At 62.4% G+C, this 16,419-nt stretch overlaps 2 protein-coding genes across 17 annotated transcripts in view; both read right to left on the reverse strand.

The window, feature by feature from the left end:
* Positions 1–4,524, reverse strand: part of AGO2 (argonaute RISC catalytic component 2) — a 51,994-nt gene extending 47,470 nt beyond the window's left edge. Inside the window, exon 1 of one of the 2 annotated variants that reach the window (XM_059672375.1) lies at positions 4,330–4,524. In XM_059672375.1, coding sequence (XP_059528358.1) covers positions 4,330–4,351 — 22 coding nt within the window. In that variant the 5' untranslated portion in view covers positions 4,352–4,524. The remainder of the gene's footprint in view (positions 1–4,329) is intronic. The other variant, XM_059672374.1, reaches the window with a different exon arrangement.
* Positions 4,525–10,404: 5,880 nt separating this feature from the next.
* Positions 10,405–16,419, reverse strand: part of PTK2 (protein tyrosine kinase 2) — a 116,458-nt gene continuing 110,443 nt past the window's right edge. For 13 of the 15 annotated variants that reach the window (XM_059672387.1, XM_059672377.1, XM_059672386.1 and 10 more), the window contains 5 exons: positions 15,667–15,706; positions 15,266–15,372; positions 12,223–12,378; positions 11,576–11,656; positions 10,405–11,418 (listed from right to left, as the gene is read on the reverse strand). In XM_059672387.1, the coding sequence (XP_059528370.1) occupies positions 11,206–11,418; positions 11,576–11,656; positions 12,223–12,378; positions 15,266–15,372; positions 15,667–15,706 (597 nt within the window). In that variant the 3' untranslated portion in view covers positions 10,405–11,205. The other 2 variants (XR_009449614.1, XM_059672389.1) reach the window with 2 other exon arrangements.

Raw genomic sequence — 16,419 nt, forward strand, 5'->3', positions numbered from 1 at the left:
TGTGCAAAAGGCAGGCAGCCGAGGCCACGCCCCATCAGCTCCCCCTGGGCTCCAAGTCCCTCCCACCCCAGCACACTCCCCCTCATCTCACCTGCCCCCTGGACTCCTGGCTCGGAGCTCACCTTCTCAAGGCACCTGCACTGACCACCGTCCCAGGCCCCGCATGGCCTCTGTGGCCACAGCCTGACTGTGAATGTCCCGTTCTCACCGCCCGCCCCCCACACGCGCTCTGACTTCATCCCCCAAAGCGGTCAGGCCCACGGCCCAGGCTGCAATGCCGTCTCGGACGCCCAGCATCACCCCCGGGTCTAAGGCGCCGCCCCCGCCCCGCGGTGGCCCATCTGAAGGGCGACCGGAGGCGCATCGCGCAGCGCTGGAACGGAGCGCCCCGAGCCCCACCCCGGCCACCGGTGAGAACCACACAGAAAACGGTCTCCTCCCGCCAGGCCGTGCCGGGCCCTCGGTGGGGCCCTGTCCACGCGGCCCGGCACGGGGCTCCCCACCGCCCGAGGCCCCCGAGGCCCCCCTGCACAGCTTCGAGGGGAGGCTGGGAAAGCTTGCTGCGGCGCCCAGGCTGGCGAGGGGGCGGGGATGGGGCCGCGGGTGAGGCCAGGGCCCACACTGGGGTGAGGGCGCGCGGGGGGGGGGAGGGGGTCCGCCTCGCACTGTGAAGCCGGGTGACCAAGGCTGGGAGGGGTCCGCTCACCGGACCGACAGGAGCCGCCAGGGACACCCAGTCTGTCCCCACGGGACCAGGTGTCCCCTCTGCTGGGAGACGGGCCCGTCAGAACCAGGCCTCCCCTCGGGGACAGGACAACGGGGCCTGGGCGTCCGGTTCTTTCTAGAAGCTACTAGAGAAAAGCGGGGGCCACTCCGACCGAAGAAAGGAGCAGCTTAGAACTTGAGTGGTTTCTCCAACGTCCGGAGCAGAGGAAATGGGGGAGGGGGCCCCAGCTTTAGAGTCTAGAGCAGGGGTCCTCCAACTACGGCCCGCGGGCCACATGCGGCCGCCGAAAACATTTATCCGGCCGCCGGGTGTTTCTGCCGCCGCTGTGTGCATACCTAGGAATTTTTCATAGTTTTTTTTTTAAACTATAGCCCGGCCCTCCAACGGTCTGAGGGACAGTGAACTGGCCCCCCGTTTAAAAAGTCTGAGGACCCCTGGTCTAGAGCCTCAAAGATATAAAACTAAACCTATGTGAACTTTTACTAAAACCCAGGATCCCAGACAACCGACGGGGAGCATGCTCCCCAATGCGAGGAAGTGACCTGGCTTCAGGCTTAGCACGTCCCAGCCGCACACCTGGCCCGGGAGTGGGGGGCGGGGGGGGGCGCGGGTCTGGGACTCGCTGTAGACACGTCTGCAGACAAAGGGGAGCGGGCGCAGGGGCACGTGTGGGAAACCCTGACAGTGGCTGAAGCTGCAGGTGGATGAGGCAGGGGTCCCTACTAGCCACAGACTCTGGATTTTTTAAATTCTTACCCAAGGATATTTTTCCATTATTTTTAGAGAAAGTGGGGGTGGGGGGGAGAGAGAGAGAGAGAGAGAGAGAGAGAGAGAGCCATTGATGTGAGCGTGGCACATCAATTGGTTGTCTCACGCATGGGATTCAGCCTGCAACCGAGTTCGTGCCCTTGACCAGAATCAATCGAACCCGGGACCCTTCAGGCCGCAGTCCGATGCCCTATCCACTGAGCCAAACTGGCCGGGGCAGACTCACTGTATCTTCATTAGTTTACAATGAAAAGTGGTTTAAAAAATGGAGCGTGCCATCTGAAGGCTCGCGGTAACGGCTCAAGAAGCAAAGGTGTATGCGTCAGGGTGGCAGGTCCAGGAGGCTGAAACAGAATGAACCCACGGCGTGGAGCCACCAGAAGGTGCAAAAGGACCCTCTGCTTCCCGCCACCCGGACTGAGGAGTGGGAGCGTTACGTCTCTCCCTCAGCCTTTACTCACAGCCTCTTCAGGGCGAGACCAGATCCCAGGGACTTAGTGCCCCCGGGGGCAGAGGGCGCGACCGGGCGCGGCCGAGCGGGCACATCTCACAGAGATAAGGGGGGGGGGGGGCAGGAGGAGTCAGAGTCACTATCCTCTTCAGACAACTTTCAAAGGCGCCTGAGGAGGCTCAGAGGTTCCTGTGCAGCCGACCTGGGAGGGATGTAACACAGTCACGCTCAGCGGAGCCAACAGGCCCCTGGCGAAGGCCTCTGCTCAGACCCTCTAAGATCTGTGAGTGTGTGTGTGTGTGAGAGTGTGTGTGTGTTTTAAATAAACAATGTGTTCGCCTGTGAAGGCCCAGGGCCACAGGAGAACCTGCCCCTCCCAACCACTGCCTCTTCCCAGAAGTTCCAGAAACGAGAGACAGCGACAGACCCAGCTCCGGGGCCCAGGCACCCACATCTGTGACCCGCCGGCAGGGGCACCGCCAGCCTCGCTTTTAAAAAGTTACTGTACTTAGTAAGTTTGCTTAGTAAGTGTCTGAACATTGGAAGGAGCAAAACTACCGGTAATTTTCATCCAGTCCAGGCGCCCGCTCATGGCCCGAATCGGGAAACACACCCCCGAGCTTCTGGGAAGAGCCCTCTCCCCCAGCTCCCTTCGAAGGGAGGGAAAAGGCTGGGTGTGTGAACAAGCCCACGCGGCCTCGAGAGCCGCCCGCCTCCGGCTGAGCTCTGCCCCTCGGACCCAGGCCCCCACCGGGGCCCGGCCACAGCCAGGCTGCCAAACGCCGTTCTGGGCAGCGCCCAGCCTGGAGTTCCTAGGCCACAGCGTTAAAAAGACAGACAGACAGACAGACAGACAGACAGAAGAGACAGGAAACATCAGGGCTCAGGGCTACCTGTGGGCGGGCGAGCGCCCTGTCGAGACGGAACCGGTATTTGTTTCTCACTGTGGGTCAAGGTCAAAAAGCGCAGCAGCCGGCGGGCTCCTGTAGAGTCGTCCGCGTGGGACCAGGCGTGGGACCAGGCGGCCGCCCTGCTGCCCGCTGGCCGCGCCCCCGCGAGGCCTCAGCCTCTGTGCCCTGAGCGCCACGGCGTCGCCAGCCGTCCAGGGGTCCGAGGACACGAACGACCACCCAAGGCCTGGCCTTCCCTCCTCCAGGCCCTCAGCCTCCAGAGAGGTCTGAGCGAGCCTACAGCTGGCGGCCAACGCTGGGGCCCTCCAGGGTCAGCTGGCAGGGCCTCCCGCAGGCAGGGGAGGGGCGGCCCTGCCCTGGCCCCATGGGGGGCCACCACCCTGAGCCTCAGGAGCCAAACCTGCCCCCAAGACTGTGACACCTGAGACCGGGACCCTCCTCACGCCCAAGGGTGGGGTTCAAGACAGTCAGTCTCCAGTCAACTGGCCGGGCCCCTGACACGCTGGCCAGGCTCAGCCTTGGAGCAGCTTTCTCACCAAGTGACCCCCGAAAGCAGACCCTCGAGCCCAGGCACAGAGCGGCCGGCGGGGCCAGGGCCACCAGGAGGGGCTTCAGGGCGGGGCCTGGGCAGGTGGAGCCAGGACCCGCACCCGCAGGAGCGGCCTGGAGCCGGGGCAGCGGCGGACAAAGGGCAGGCAGTGCCCGCGAGTGGCAGGGCCGCGGAAATTGAGGGGCCACGTGCCTGGCGCGGGACCCTGGCCGCGGCCCGCAGTCGGCCCTTTCCCGCTGCACGTAGACAAAGGGGTGTCGCTGCTCTCGGCGCTTTAAGTTTTTAGGAACTTTTCCCAAGGAGAGGCCGCCCGCCCCCTGCGCCTCGGGGGCCATTAGCACTTGAATGGGGGGCGCGCGAACGGACGGGGACGGGCCACAGGCAGCCGCGGGGTCGGGCGCGCTGCCCACCCTCCCGGCCACCAGCCCGGACGCCCCCGCACCGGCCGGCCCGGGGCATCGCAGGCGCCCCTTCGGGGCAGGGGCCGCGGGCGGGCCGGCGGCAGCGAAACCAAACCCAGTGCGCGGCCGCCTCCCTCCGCCGCCCGCGCCCCGACCCGCGCCCCGACCCGCGCCCCGCGCCCCGCGCCCCGACCCGGGCCTGCGCCTCGGCGCCCGCAGCCCGCAGCCCCGAGCCCGGCCTCCCCCGGCGGCGGCGCAGCGGCTCGGACGCGGGCCTCAGGCCTACCCGCCCTGCGCGGCCCTGGATCGGCCCGAGCGCCGCCCGCGGCCCCGGAACGACAGGGACCGGAGGCCCAGGCCGCGCGGGCGCCCCGACGAGTGGGCCGAGCTGTGTCCGCTCCGAGCCCCGAGCCCCAGGCCCCAGCCGGGCGGCCCGCGCCGCACCCGCCAACCGCCACCCGCCACCCGCCAGCCGCCAGCCGCCTGGGAGGAGCGCGAGCGGCGGCCCCGCGAGGACTCACCGGGGCCGGCTCCCGAGTACATGGTGGCGCCGCCGAAGGGCTCCGGGGCCGAGGGGCGGCCGCGCGCGCGCCACGGGCCCCGACGCCGCGAGCCGCGAGGGAGCCGCGGGCCGCACGATCGCCCCGGCGCGGCCGCCTCGCCAAACAGGTTTACCCGACGCGGCCCGGGCGGCGGGCGGAGGCGGCGGCGGCGGCGGGAGGGGGAGGGGAGGGCACGGGAGAGGGAGGGGGAGAGGGGGGACGGGGAGGGGCGAGAGGATGGGGAGGGAGGGGCGCGGGATGGGGAGGGGAGAGGGAGGGGCGCGGGGATGGGGAGGGATGGGCGCGGGGAGGGGCGCGGGGATGGGAGGAATGGGCGCGGGGAGGGGCGAGGGGAGGGGGGGGGCGGGGAGAGGGAGGGGCAAGGGGACGGGGCGGGGCGAGTGATCGGGAGGGAGGAGCGCGGGGAGGGGCGAGGGGACGGGGCGGGGCGAGGATGGGGAGGGAAGGGCGCCGGGAGGGGCGCGGGATGGGGAGGAGGAGGTGAGAGGAGGAGGAGGGAGACGAGGCGCGCGCGTCTGGGGGCCGGGAGGGGACCCCGCGGGGCAGTGGAAGCTGGGCGCGCGGGGGATCCAGGGCTGGGGGCGGGCGGGGACTGGGAGGATGCTGTGAGGCGTGGGGTGGGGGGGACCCCTCGCAGCCACTCAGATGGGTGACGTGGCCTCGGGGCGGAGCGGGGCCGCTCGGCGTCACTGGCGGAGACTCGGGAGCAACACCAGGAAACAGCCTGGTCTCCCCGCCGCCTCCCGCGCGCCTGGGGAGCGGGTCTGCTGCTGGGGGGGGGGGGGGGCGCGCGACCGTCCCCACGTCACCCACCCGGACGGGGCACTTGGCCACGAAGCTGCCTGGTGCTGGACTCGCCCCGCATCCCAACCTGGCTTTTATTTTTTTTTTAAAGTTATTAACGAAATCTGAATGTCGGGAGCTTGCTTCTGACCAGAGGGTGAACTTGACCGCGTCCGGCCCTCACACGACCACCTCGCTCCCCAGCCAGGGCCCCCGGTGCTCCATGTGAACCGCTAGTGAACGGGGTTGGAAGGTGAGACTGTGGTGCCGGGGCTGGTGCCTGGCCGCAGGCTCCCGCTCGGCCTCGGCCCATAAGCGCGCGCTGCCTGCGTGTGGGGCAGGGCCCTTGTCCCTGCGGCCGAGCTGACTCTGAGCGGGAGGGCCCTGCCTGCCCGCAGCTCCGCACCCAGTGGCTCTATTGCTAGTTCTTTGCAACCTCAGGGGCATCCCCGAATAAGTGCAGGAAAGCCAGCCTTTCCTCCAGAGAGAAACACAAAGGACATCCGTCTGCACCAGAGAAACCATCGCCAGGACCGCAGCGGCCCCAGGCGCGCCCTCCCCAGCTCTCCCCCAGCCCTCCCCAGCACCCCTGCTCTCGCCTGGGCCAGGGGCCTGAGCAGCCCCTCTTGCCCGGCAGCCGTCTCCCTAGATCACAGGTTTGGTTCGGTGCCTACTTGCTCTCTGGCTCCCATCGGCACCTTGTGTGGTCCCAGCCTGTTTTCTTTGCAGAGCCGGGTGCCAGCCCTGCGGGGTGTCTCTGCCAGCCCCTTCCCCGGCTCCTTCGGGCCTGTTGTGAGCGTGGGTCTTGCCACCATCACTTTGGAAACCAGTGAGTGGCATCCTGAAGCGCTGGCCTCGGGGGCCTAGCAGGGCAGAGCACAGCTGCGGGGGTCGGGGGACAGGCCTGAGCGCCTGGGCGCCTGCGCGCCATGTCATCAGGGATCAGCTCAGGGAGCTGCACTGTCCACAGGGGTCAGCCTGACGGCGAGGCCCTCCGGCTCAGCACTGCCCGCCGGCAACAGTGTTGGGTGAAAGGCGCCACCCGCCACAGGTTCACTTATAAAAGTTCCCAACCCCGGCCCGGCCGGCGTGGCTCAGGGGCTGAGCGGCGACCTATGACCCAGGAGGTCACGGTTGGATTCCAGTCAGGGCACAGGCCTGGGTTTCCCGGCTCGATCCCCAGTGGGGGGCGTGCAGGAGGCAGCCGATCCATGGTTCTCATCATTGATGTTTCTATCTCTCCCTCTCCTTTCCTCTCTGAAATCAATAAAATATATATATATATATATATATATATATATATATATATATATATATATATATATATATATATATTTTAAAAAGGTTCCAAACCCAGGCTCAGGGCTGTGCAATTGACAGTAAAAAGTAAAGACAAGGTAGTGGTTACCATGAGCGTCAGACTGATGGGTACGGGGGTTGGGGGGGGTAGGGGGGGCGCTCTCCCCGGGTTGGCACGTCCCTCAAGCTGCATTAGTTTGGGGTACTTTTCGGTGCCTTCGCGGTATTTCACAAGGGAGACATTTTCACGTGCCAGTCACGACTCTTGTCCGTGTTGTCCATGAACCTCCAGCCACGGCGGGAGAGCTGTGACAGCGCGCTCCCTGCCTGCTAGGGCCCTGCCCTCTCTCCCCTTAGACTCTCAAATAACAAAATGACAACAGCCGACGGAACAGTGGCCATCTGGTGCGAATGAATGAAAATACCTTTTTTTTTTTTTTGTCAGATCGGAAAAAATATATATATATTTGGTGTTAGCCTCAGACTGAGTGTGTGCGCGCCACCGGGTGAAGGCGGCCTGAAACCCCCGAGCGACCCAGACGCCTCGCCTGCGGCTGCTCCTGTGACCTGTGGCCTCTGGACACCGGGGAGAGCCGTCCGTGTCCGCCGGGGAGCCCTGCTTCCGAGCTCAGCGTGGGGCCCGCGCTCCTGTGCGGAAGGTCAGGCAACAGAGTATCACCCGGCGCTTCTTTGTGTCGCTTCCCCGCCTCCAAGGACGCGCGCGACCCCTGTTGGTGGAAGGGCGCCATCACAGCCCTGCCCGCCCACCCGCGTCCCGCGGGGTCCTCCCACCCGCCGCGGGGGACTGTCCCCCAGCGCCCACCTCTCCCACCGCAGCCCCCCTCAGCCCCCACCCCCGCAGCTCCAGGGCCACAGCCACACCCAGTTCCTCCTCCCGACCTGCTCTTCCTCCCCTGTCCCTGCGTGGCCAGCGCTCACCGTCCACGAAGACAACCCCAGGCCCCGGGCCTGGCCTCCCGCAGACAGCGGTCCACTCAGCCCACCGAATGGGGTCCTCGCCCTGCTGACCGGACCGGCGCTAACCCCTCCCGCCGCGCCGCCTGCTCCTCCAGGCTTTCCTCCAACGCGGATGTTGACCCCACAGGACCGACTCGCGGGTCCCCTGGGGCCCAGTCTCTCTCCCTGGCACATTCACTGCTCTGTATTTTGGGGTCCCGATGCTAAGACTGCAGGGTCCCCCGCGCTGGTCGGCCCCAAGTTTGCACATCGGGTGCTGCGCTCCAGACCAGTAGCACGCTGGGGAGGTCAAGAGAAGGGCTGGGGAGCCACAGCGCCCCCCTGTGGTCATCGTGCCCACAACGCTCAATCCGGGGCCCTTAATTTCTTTTTAAACATGTTTTATGGATTTTATATTGATTTTAGAGAGGAAGGGAGAGGGAGAGAGAGAAGCACCATCAATCAATCGGCTGCGTTCTGCACGCCCCCCCCCCCCAACTGGGATTGGGCCTGCAACCCGGGTATGCGCCCTGTCTGGGAATTGAACCATGACCTCCTGGTTCATAGGTCAACGCTCAACCACTGCGCCACACGGGCGAGCAGGATGGACTTTTTGATAAAGGGTGCTGGGATAATGGACACCCACATGGGGAAAATGCATCAAAGCCCAATTCCAGGTGGATGGCAGACTACGTTTAAAAGTAAAACTGCTTTTGCCGAAACCGGTTTGGCTCAGTGGATAGAGCGTCGGCCTGCGGACTGAAGGGTCCCGGGTTCGATTCCGGTCAGGGGCATGTACCTGGGTTGCGGGCACATCTCCAGTAGATGTGCAGGAGGCGGCTGATCGATGTTTCTCTCTCATCGATGTTTCTGACTATCTCTCTCCCTTCCTCTCTGTAAAAAAATCAATAAAATATTAAAAAAATAAAACTGCTTTAGTGTGGCTCAGCAAGGTTGCTGGTTCGATTCCTGGTTAGGGCACATGCCCAGGTTGCAGGTTAAATGCCTGGTTGGGGGTGTGCAGGAGGCAGCCGATAGATGTTTTACTCTCACATCAATGTTTCTCTCCCTTTCTCTCTAAAAATCAATGTTGAAAAAATATGAAAAAATATTTCAAAAATATTATATTTCAAAAATATGAAAAATATTAGAGGCCTCACACAACTTCAGGGTTTATTATAAAGCAACAGCCATGGGGATGGTTTGGCTCATGCAGAAAGGCATTTTCTGAGACTTATATTGAATGTTCTCTTATTTAGAGCCACCATGTGTCACCCGATATATTCAGAAAGGTTTGGGGACATAAAAATATTAATTCATCTATACCACTGCCAATAAAATGTTTTTAAAATGGAAGTTTTAAAAAATCACTTCTTTACATAAACTTATGTCAAACTCTTAAGGCTACAAAATTTAGTTCATTCAATTTATGGAAAACTAAGTCCATGTCCCCCTTGTCAAATTACTCAGCCAAACACACTTTTTTATTGATTTCAGAGAGGAAGGGAGAGGGTGAGGGAGATAGAAACATCAATGATGTGAGGGAATCACCCATCAGCTGCCTCCTGCACGCCCCCTACTAGGGATTGAGCCCACAACTCGGGCATGTGCCCTTGTCTGGAATTTAACCTGGGACCCTTCAGTCTGCAGGCCGACGCTCTATCCACTGAGCCAAACAAACTTTTGATTAGAAGGTTGACTTCATTTTATAACTCAAATGCTAATAGGCACTTCCAGGAATATTACAGAATCTACTGAGAATTAGACCCAGGAATGAATGTCTTTTTTAAGACAGGCTCTAAAAGCAGTGCAGGTGAAGCCGACAGAGGGCTAAGGTAACTAGTGTACCTGGTACACAATATGTGGGAGCGCCAGGAGGCAGTCGGGGCCTCTAGCAGGACTGAGTTCCTAGCATCACCGTGGGACATGCACCTGGAGGGGCAGTCGGTATGGAGCCAGAACAGGCGCGCCCTCCTGTGGTAAATGCGGGCGACTGCTGTGCTTTGGGCGTTTGAGATTCGTTAAATGAGAATCAAGTATAAAAACCAAATAATTCCGTTCATTTTGTCACTTGTCATGACTGGGTTTTCTTATGGATTTAAAGAAATCTTAAGTAATTTAAGCAAATGCTTAAAAACAAAAAACCATCGCTCTGGCAGCTCACATCTCATGTTTGTTGTTGTTAATCCTCACCTGAGGATTTTTTCCATTGATTTTTTAGGAAGAGTGGAAGGGTGGGGGAGAGAAACAGCCATGAGAGAAAGATGTTGATTGGTGCCTCCCACATGTGCCCCAACCAGGCTGGGGATCAGCCCTGCAACCTGGTGCACGCCCTTGGCCAGGAACCCAGCAATCCCTCAGTGTGCGAGCCGGTGCCTGCCCGTTGAGCGCCCTCGCCAGGGCTGCTTGTTGCCGATGTTAAGTACTTGAGAAGATGAAGTAAAGATGAGGACTGACCATGCTCATCCAACAGAGACGAGGGAAGTGTGAGCTGGGTTTCAGCTGCTGTATCCTGAGAAAGGTGGTGGGTCCAGAGCACACTGCAGCTGGACTCCAGGCATCGCCAATGCCATGGCGTCAGCTCCTGGGAGGGGCCTTCTCTCCCACCCGGGACAGGCCAACCAGGAGGAATGGCTGTCACAGCGGGGAGGGAGGAGGACCCTGGCTGCTAGCGAGTGGAGGCCAGGCAGGCTGCTAAGCTCCCCGCAGTCCACAGGGCGGCCCCACTGCGAGCCCTCATCAGGAGGGCGGCCCTGAGGCAGGAACACCAGGACACCAGCCCCGCCCGGGCTGCCCTTGCTGGGGACAGTGAACAGGGTGCTTCGGACCTAGCCGTCTCTCCCTGGCAACAGCCTTCCTGGTCTGCAGGCCAGGAAAGAGGGAACGGACACACTGACTGAGAGCGTTCCCATGTGTGGCTTTACCTGACACGTCACCCGGAAACCTGTAAATGGTGTGAAGGAAAGGAAAGAGAAAGGCCACTGCACCGAGCCCTTACTGGTAACACCTGTTTAATAGGTCAAAGTCACTGTACAGTTCAGTATATTCTTCCTGAGAATAATTTATACCCCCCAGCAAACTACGGGAGGTGCAGTTCTCCAAGGGCCTGCTGCCCCCGGGAAGACACACGAGGAAGGTTAGTACTCCGGCGGCGGCTGAGCAGTCAGCATGGCTTTCCTCTTTCTGTATAAATTATAGAAAAGGGCACGGGAGGCTCAGGGCCCGCGCAGGGCCGCTGGGGGCGCTGGCACAAGCGTTTCTGCTGGGAACATGGCTACGGCACGTGATTCTGGTAAAGAGTCCGTGTGCCCTGCAGCTGTTCGCACAGCACTTCCCAGTCGCCGTGAGAGCAGGAGGCCGAGGCGCAAGGGCTGTGGTGCTTTTTCTAAAATGCCTCCGTCTTCCAGACACGGCGCTCAGCCTCGCCCTCCGTGACGTGGTGGCAGCGCGCGCAGCCGAAGGGCGTGCTGCCCACAGCAGAGTCCAGTCCGCACACTGTTCTGGGGCCCCTCCTCCTCCTCTCGCTTCCAGCGAGTCTGGCCGTTTCCTACCAGTCTCTGCACGACCCTAACAGCTTCTCCCAGACAGTTTCACTCTTAGAAAAATGCCACATTTTGGATCCGGACTTTTCTGAACACCATGATTCAAGAAACAGAACAAAAAATGAGCCCAAATCAAAATGTGGTTGAACGCATGAGCTCATCCACCAGCTGCCAGTCAGAAGCGCTGGCGCCGGGGCTGCCCCGGAGGCGGCCCTGCTGCTGGCGCACGAGTGTCGGAAGTGCGGGCTCCGCTTCAGTGCGGCCTCGCCTGCCCCAGCATCTTCAGTCTGGCCTGGTCAATGACGTCCAGCAGGTTCTTGGCGTCCACGGCCAGGGCGTGCGCGGCCGTCAGCATCTGCTTCTTGTACTCCTGCTGCAGGCTGGTGAGGACGTGCTGCTGGGCCAGCCGCATCTTGCTGATGAGCTCGCCCAGGTCCGAGTTGAGCAGCTTCTGGGCCATCTCGACCTGGAGGCACAAGACGGGAGCCGCAGGGAGCTGGTCAGGGGCTCGCGTCAGCTGGGAGGGTCCCTGCACAGCCAGGAGCCCGGCAGTTTCCGCGGCGGCAGCAGCGTGGACCGCCCCGTCCCGCCCACGGGCCCCAGAGCAGGCAAGCCGGGCCTACCTCGCGGTGCGTGCTGGCCGGCAGGCCAGGGATGGTCTCGTCCACAGTGGCCAACAGCGTCCGCAGGGCCAGGCCGACTTCCTAAGAGACAGGACCACACAGTCAGGTCACACAAGGCCTCACACACAGCACCAAGCTGTCCTCCAGTTACGACATTTCTGTGTTTCTTTCCCTCTTTCCCTGAGCCCCACCTTTTAAGTTCTGAGGCAAGTTCCCCCCAAAGGTTCTGATCTGGTACCAGGGCTCGACTGCCCTGGGGCGCGGGGTGCGGAGCAGACACTCGCGTGAGGAAGGTCCGGGGAGAGCAGGGCTGGAGCCCCGTTTTCCTTGTCGCCTGGTACTCCCATCCCCACTACGCCGCCGTCTGCCTGCCCTCCGGGGTCAGACGTGCCACCTGCCGGTGCCGGCGAGGGCGGGTGACACACTCCTGAGTGCTCCCCGAGTCCGTTCTCCCCCAGGTATTTCCTAGGGCCCAGGAGGCCGGCCGGCAAAGAGGTGTCAGGACTGCCGCAGGCCTCACTGGCGTCTTCATGCCCGGCAGCCACTGTGGGACACCTGCGCTCCAGGACATCCCACCCGGCGCTGGGGCCGGAACCGCCGCCCGCGGTGAGGACAGCTCCGCTGGACGGACGTGGGGACGGCCTTACCTTCACCATGGGCACGTACTCCTCGGGCGGGGCGGGCTGGATCTTGCTGGACATCTCAATGACCGCCTTCACCAGGCCCGTCACGTTCTCGTACACCCTGTCATTGGAGCGGTCCAGGTTGGCCGTGGGTGGGGGGCTGATCTCCTGGGGCTGCAGCTGCCAACACAGAAGCCAGTTACTTTCTGCGTCCAGGGGGTGGGGTGGGGGGCCCGGGGCTCGTCAGGGAGGGCCTTTAAGAGAGATCAAAGCAGACTGGAGACGGACCCTCTTGTTCTATGGGGTCAGCGCACGCTGGGGTGACACTGACGTGACTCCGAGCGACACATCCACGAGGTCCTCCTCTTCTGACTTTGAGCTCAGTTAAAGGAAACGAGGTGGAATCACACACGACACTAAGAAGCCCGATTCTCCCAGAGAAGCGATTCGATGCCCGGAATCATTCACCCAGGGAAGCGCGCACGGTGCCCGCGGGCGTTCAGGGGCTGCTCGGGGCCGAGCGCTCTGCATTGGACCAGCAGCGCCCACGTGGCCTGAGTTCTGCAGCAGCGACTCCATGGCGCAGCCGGCACCTCGGGCCGCCTAGTGGGGAGCTTTCCTGGCAGGTGACAGAGCGGACACCATGTTTGCAGACGCAGCTCAGGTGAAGCCGGCTGGTGCCGGGGCCCAACGCGGCGCTTCCGGGGAGCGGCGGCTCAGCCCTCATAGGCAGGGGCCCATGAGGTGGCCGCCCGCACCGGGCACCGAGCTACACAGGCCTCGGGGGAATCTCCCAGGGTCTTTAACAGGAAACGCTGCCCTGGGCCCCACAGCACAGCTCTGGTCTCTCCAGAGACTCAACTCAGCACAAGTCTGGGCCCGAGACTGCTGCGTGGGCTCGGCTGCGGCACGAGGCGCCCTTTCTGAGCCCTCGGGCCGCCTCTGCCCAGGGAGCCTGGCGCTCAGGGTCCCCATCTGGGCTTGAGACGGAAAAGGACCGTAGTCCCACCCTGCAGAGGGGCTCCTGTCTCTCGCTCTGGGAACTACAAATGCTGTTGCTGATATGAACCAAGCACAGGAGCCCCCTAGGCCCCCCGATTTCTGGTCCAGTCACATGCAGAGCGCTGGGTGTGATACAGAGCTGGACAGACACACAGACAAGATGTGCTTACCCTCCACGGCTATTGTTGAACGGAAGGTGAGGAAAGGTTAGAGGGATTATCAGAGAGAGGGAAAAAAGAAAAACAGTATTAATACAGGCAGCAGACAAACCCCGTAAACACACGAGCGGGCCAGCAGGGGAGCAGGAGCCCGTCGGCCGGCTCTCAGCTGCTGCGTCCAGGCAGAGCCGCGGCACCACCCAGGCACCACAGTCAGGGGGTCTGCCACGCACACGCCTGTTTCCACAAAATAATCGTGGAAACAACATGCAAAGCCCGAGAAGGAAAACCTGTCAGCTGTGCCAGAACCAAAAGAAAAAGGGCCTTCAAAAAGGGGGGAGCAGGTTGCTTGGGACCCCTGAGCCACCTGGGCCTCCGAGTGACTCAGAGAAACCGAGCCCCTGCCCCGAGCCCCAGCCCCCGCAGTGCACTCGCGGACTGGGCTGGGCTTAAAGACGTTAGGAGCCTATTTTAAAAACAAAAACAGAAACCCTTCTTTTGAAGCAAGTCTTATGGTTCGGTTCCTTAAACTCGTCAGTTGACTTAATGTTTTTCTCTGCAGCCTGAAGCAGGCGACCCCAGGAAAGCTGACAGGAGGGGGGCCCTGTCCCCTCCTCACAACTGTCTGAAGCAGAGCCCAGGCTGTTCAGGATTCTGCACGTCTCAGCCCACTGTCTGCCCTGTGCTGTGGGGACTCGAGGGGGTCCCCGGGGCGGCAGTGCCCTGCAGGGCCTTGGGAGGGCGGGACCTGTGTGGCCGGGACGAGGTGAAGGGGCTCCCGAGGAGCCGCAGGCAGGGCCGCGCCTCCGCTGCGCTGCCTTTGCCACGCCCGCCACAGCGGTCCGGCGCCGCGAGGGACCCTCGCAGTGACACCTCCAAGCGAGAGGGGGATGACGTCTGTTACTGGTTTCACAGTCGTCTGAAGGGTCACGCTCCACACAGCTGAGGTCGAGCGTTTCTGTGGCCAGTCGTGCTCTGGCTGATGTGCTGGCCAGCGGACGGGACGCACACTTCCCACTCGCCGCTCACCCTGCTCCCACATTAAGGACACACGCTATTCCGGTGGGATTTGACTTGCTTAACACCCTACGTGAGGGCTTCTTCATATGCCACACCTGTCTACCGCCACTGCCACGGTGAGGGCGACCGTCAGGGCCCCTGGCCTGTCACACCGGCCACTGGGAAGTGTGCTCCGAGGCTTATGAACACAGACGCCGCGCATTAGCCCAATCCCGCCCTCTCAGTGTCAGGGACCCATGTTCGGCAGGGCTGTGGGCTGTGTCCCCTTTTCTCCTCCCGGAGGACACCTGGTGTGGTGCCAGCAGGGCCGCTGAGCGCCGCGTCCCGCAGAGGGACACCCCGTACATGGCACCACAGCGGAGAGCCGCACCCAGGGCCCCGCGAACCCTGATGCCAGGGCCTGCTCCTGCCCCGGGCGGGCGGGGGGGAGGGAAGGTTTGGAGCCACGAAGTAGCTCCTGGGCGTCAGCGCCTGAGCCTCGGGTCCCTTGTCCGGCGGCTCCGTGCAGCGCAAGCCGCCTTCCAAAGGCCGCTCTGTCGGGGGACACGGCGGCCCTTTCCCTCAGCCACTGACAAGCTTGGAGATTGGCCTGCAGGTCGCCCCAGTGTCCTGACTTAACTGGTTTTGAAAACCAGAAGCCACCTAGCGCTTTCGCCCAAAGCAACACTCTGCCTGACGAGAGAAGACGTGTTTAGAAAGTCAGGGTCTGAGCGAGGCCCTAGGTCTGTCCGAGAGAGAAATGGGAAAGTTTCTGGTAAAGCGCGTTCCTGCCTCTCAGAGGGGTTTGGAACCACCCCAAGCAGCAGCCCACGGCGATGCCGCCCAGGCCCCGCCCTCAGCACAGGCTCATCCGCCAGAGCCCCGAGCAGAGCCGGCTCCTCGCCCACCTTGACGCCCTCGTTGTAGCTGTCCCCGGGGCTGCTGAGGCTGGCCAGGCTGCCCAGGTGGCCAGGGGCTCCGGGGCGTGGTGGCTTCTTTGGTGGAGCTGCAGGATCTGGAAAAGGGAACGAGTCTCATTAAGTAACACGCCTTCACAGAGCACATGTATACACACACACACACACGCATGCACGCACACACACGTGCAGCCCTACTGGTGCCTGGTACAAGGTTCCCTCTCCAGCCTTCTCGGCATGGGCTGCATTGGGAGCCACCACAATCGCCGTGGCTTGTAGAGGGGACCGTGACAGAAAACCACAAGGTATTCCAAAGCTCAGAAACTTACACATTAAACCCCGCTCCCTCCATGTCATACAAAATTCTTGATGTCATCTCTTTCTCCACTTACCCGGCTTCCCCACCGGCTGGTAGATGTGCTGGTTTCCAGTCTGTGGGGACAGAAAGGTCAGTCAGCGCGGCAGCATCACAGCAGGGTCACGGCCGCCCGCCCTCGCCTGCCACCCGCCCTGGAACACAGGTGCTGAATGCTGGCTCCAAACACCACCAAGACGAGGGGCCGGCTGCTGTGGCCTCCCGCTGGGGAGGGGGAGGCAAATGAGTGAGGAATATTACCAGAGGGGGACAGAAGGGCTGCGACAGAGCAAGCCTGGGGACAGCGACGACCCATTTACAATCCTCCTAAAACCCCGCCAGGGTGTCGGACGTGGTGGTCAGCTTCCGTGCCCCGGCTCTGCGCGCAGAAAGCTCCGCCCCCTCCGAGTGCCGTCCTGACAATGTTTGGCGCCGGGAGTCTACACACCCAGGTGCCATGTTGTCCTCGTCTCCCGAAGCCTGCGTGTGCCGGGACCAGTTGGGAAGGCAGTTCCTGGTGGCAGGCCGGTCATCACGATGACAACCTCCCCCAGGCCACTGAAGGCACAGAAGGACCTTCAGACGCGTCCTCTGCGGAGAGACTGTCCTTGCTCTTTACAGGGGTCACCTGGCTGGTCTCTGTGCATCCAGCTGCTCTCTGTCCTAGAGGCCCCTCGAAAGTGCACGCAGACGCCAAGCCCTCGGAGCCGGAGCAGCCGGGCAGCGCTCCCGTACCTGCCGCTCACCTGCGGGAGCTAACACCTGCCTGCTCCGGGCACACAGCGGTGGA

The sequence above is a fragment of the Myotis daubentonii genome, chromosome 17, assembly GCF_963259705.1.
Source record: "Myotis daubentonii chromosome 17, mMyoDau2.1, whole genome shotgun sequence".
NCBI lineage: Eukaryota > Metazoa > Chordata > Mammalia > Chiroptera > Vespertilionidae > Myotis > Myotis daubentonii.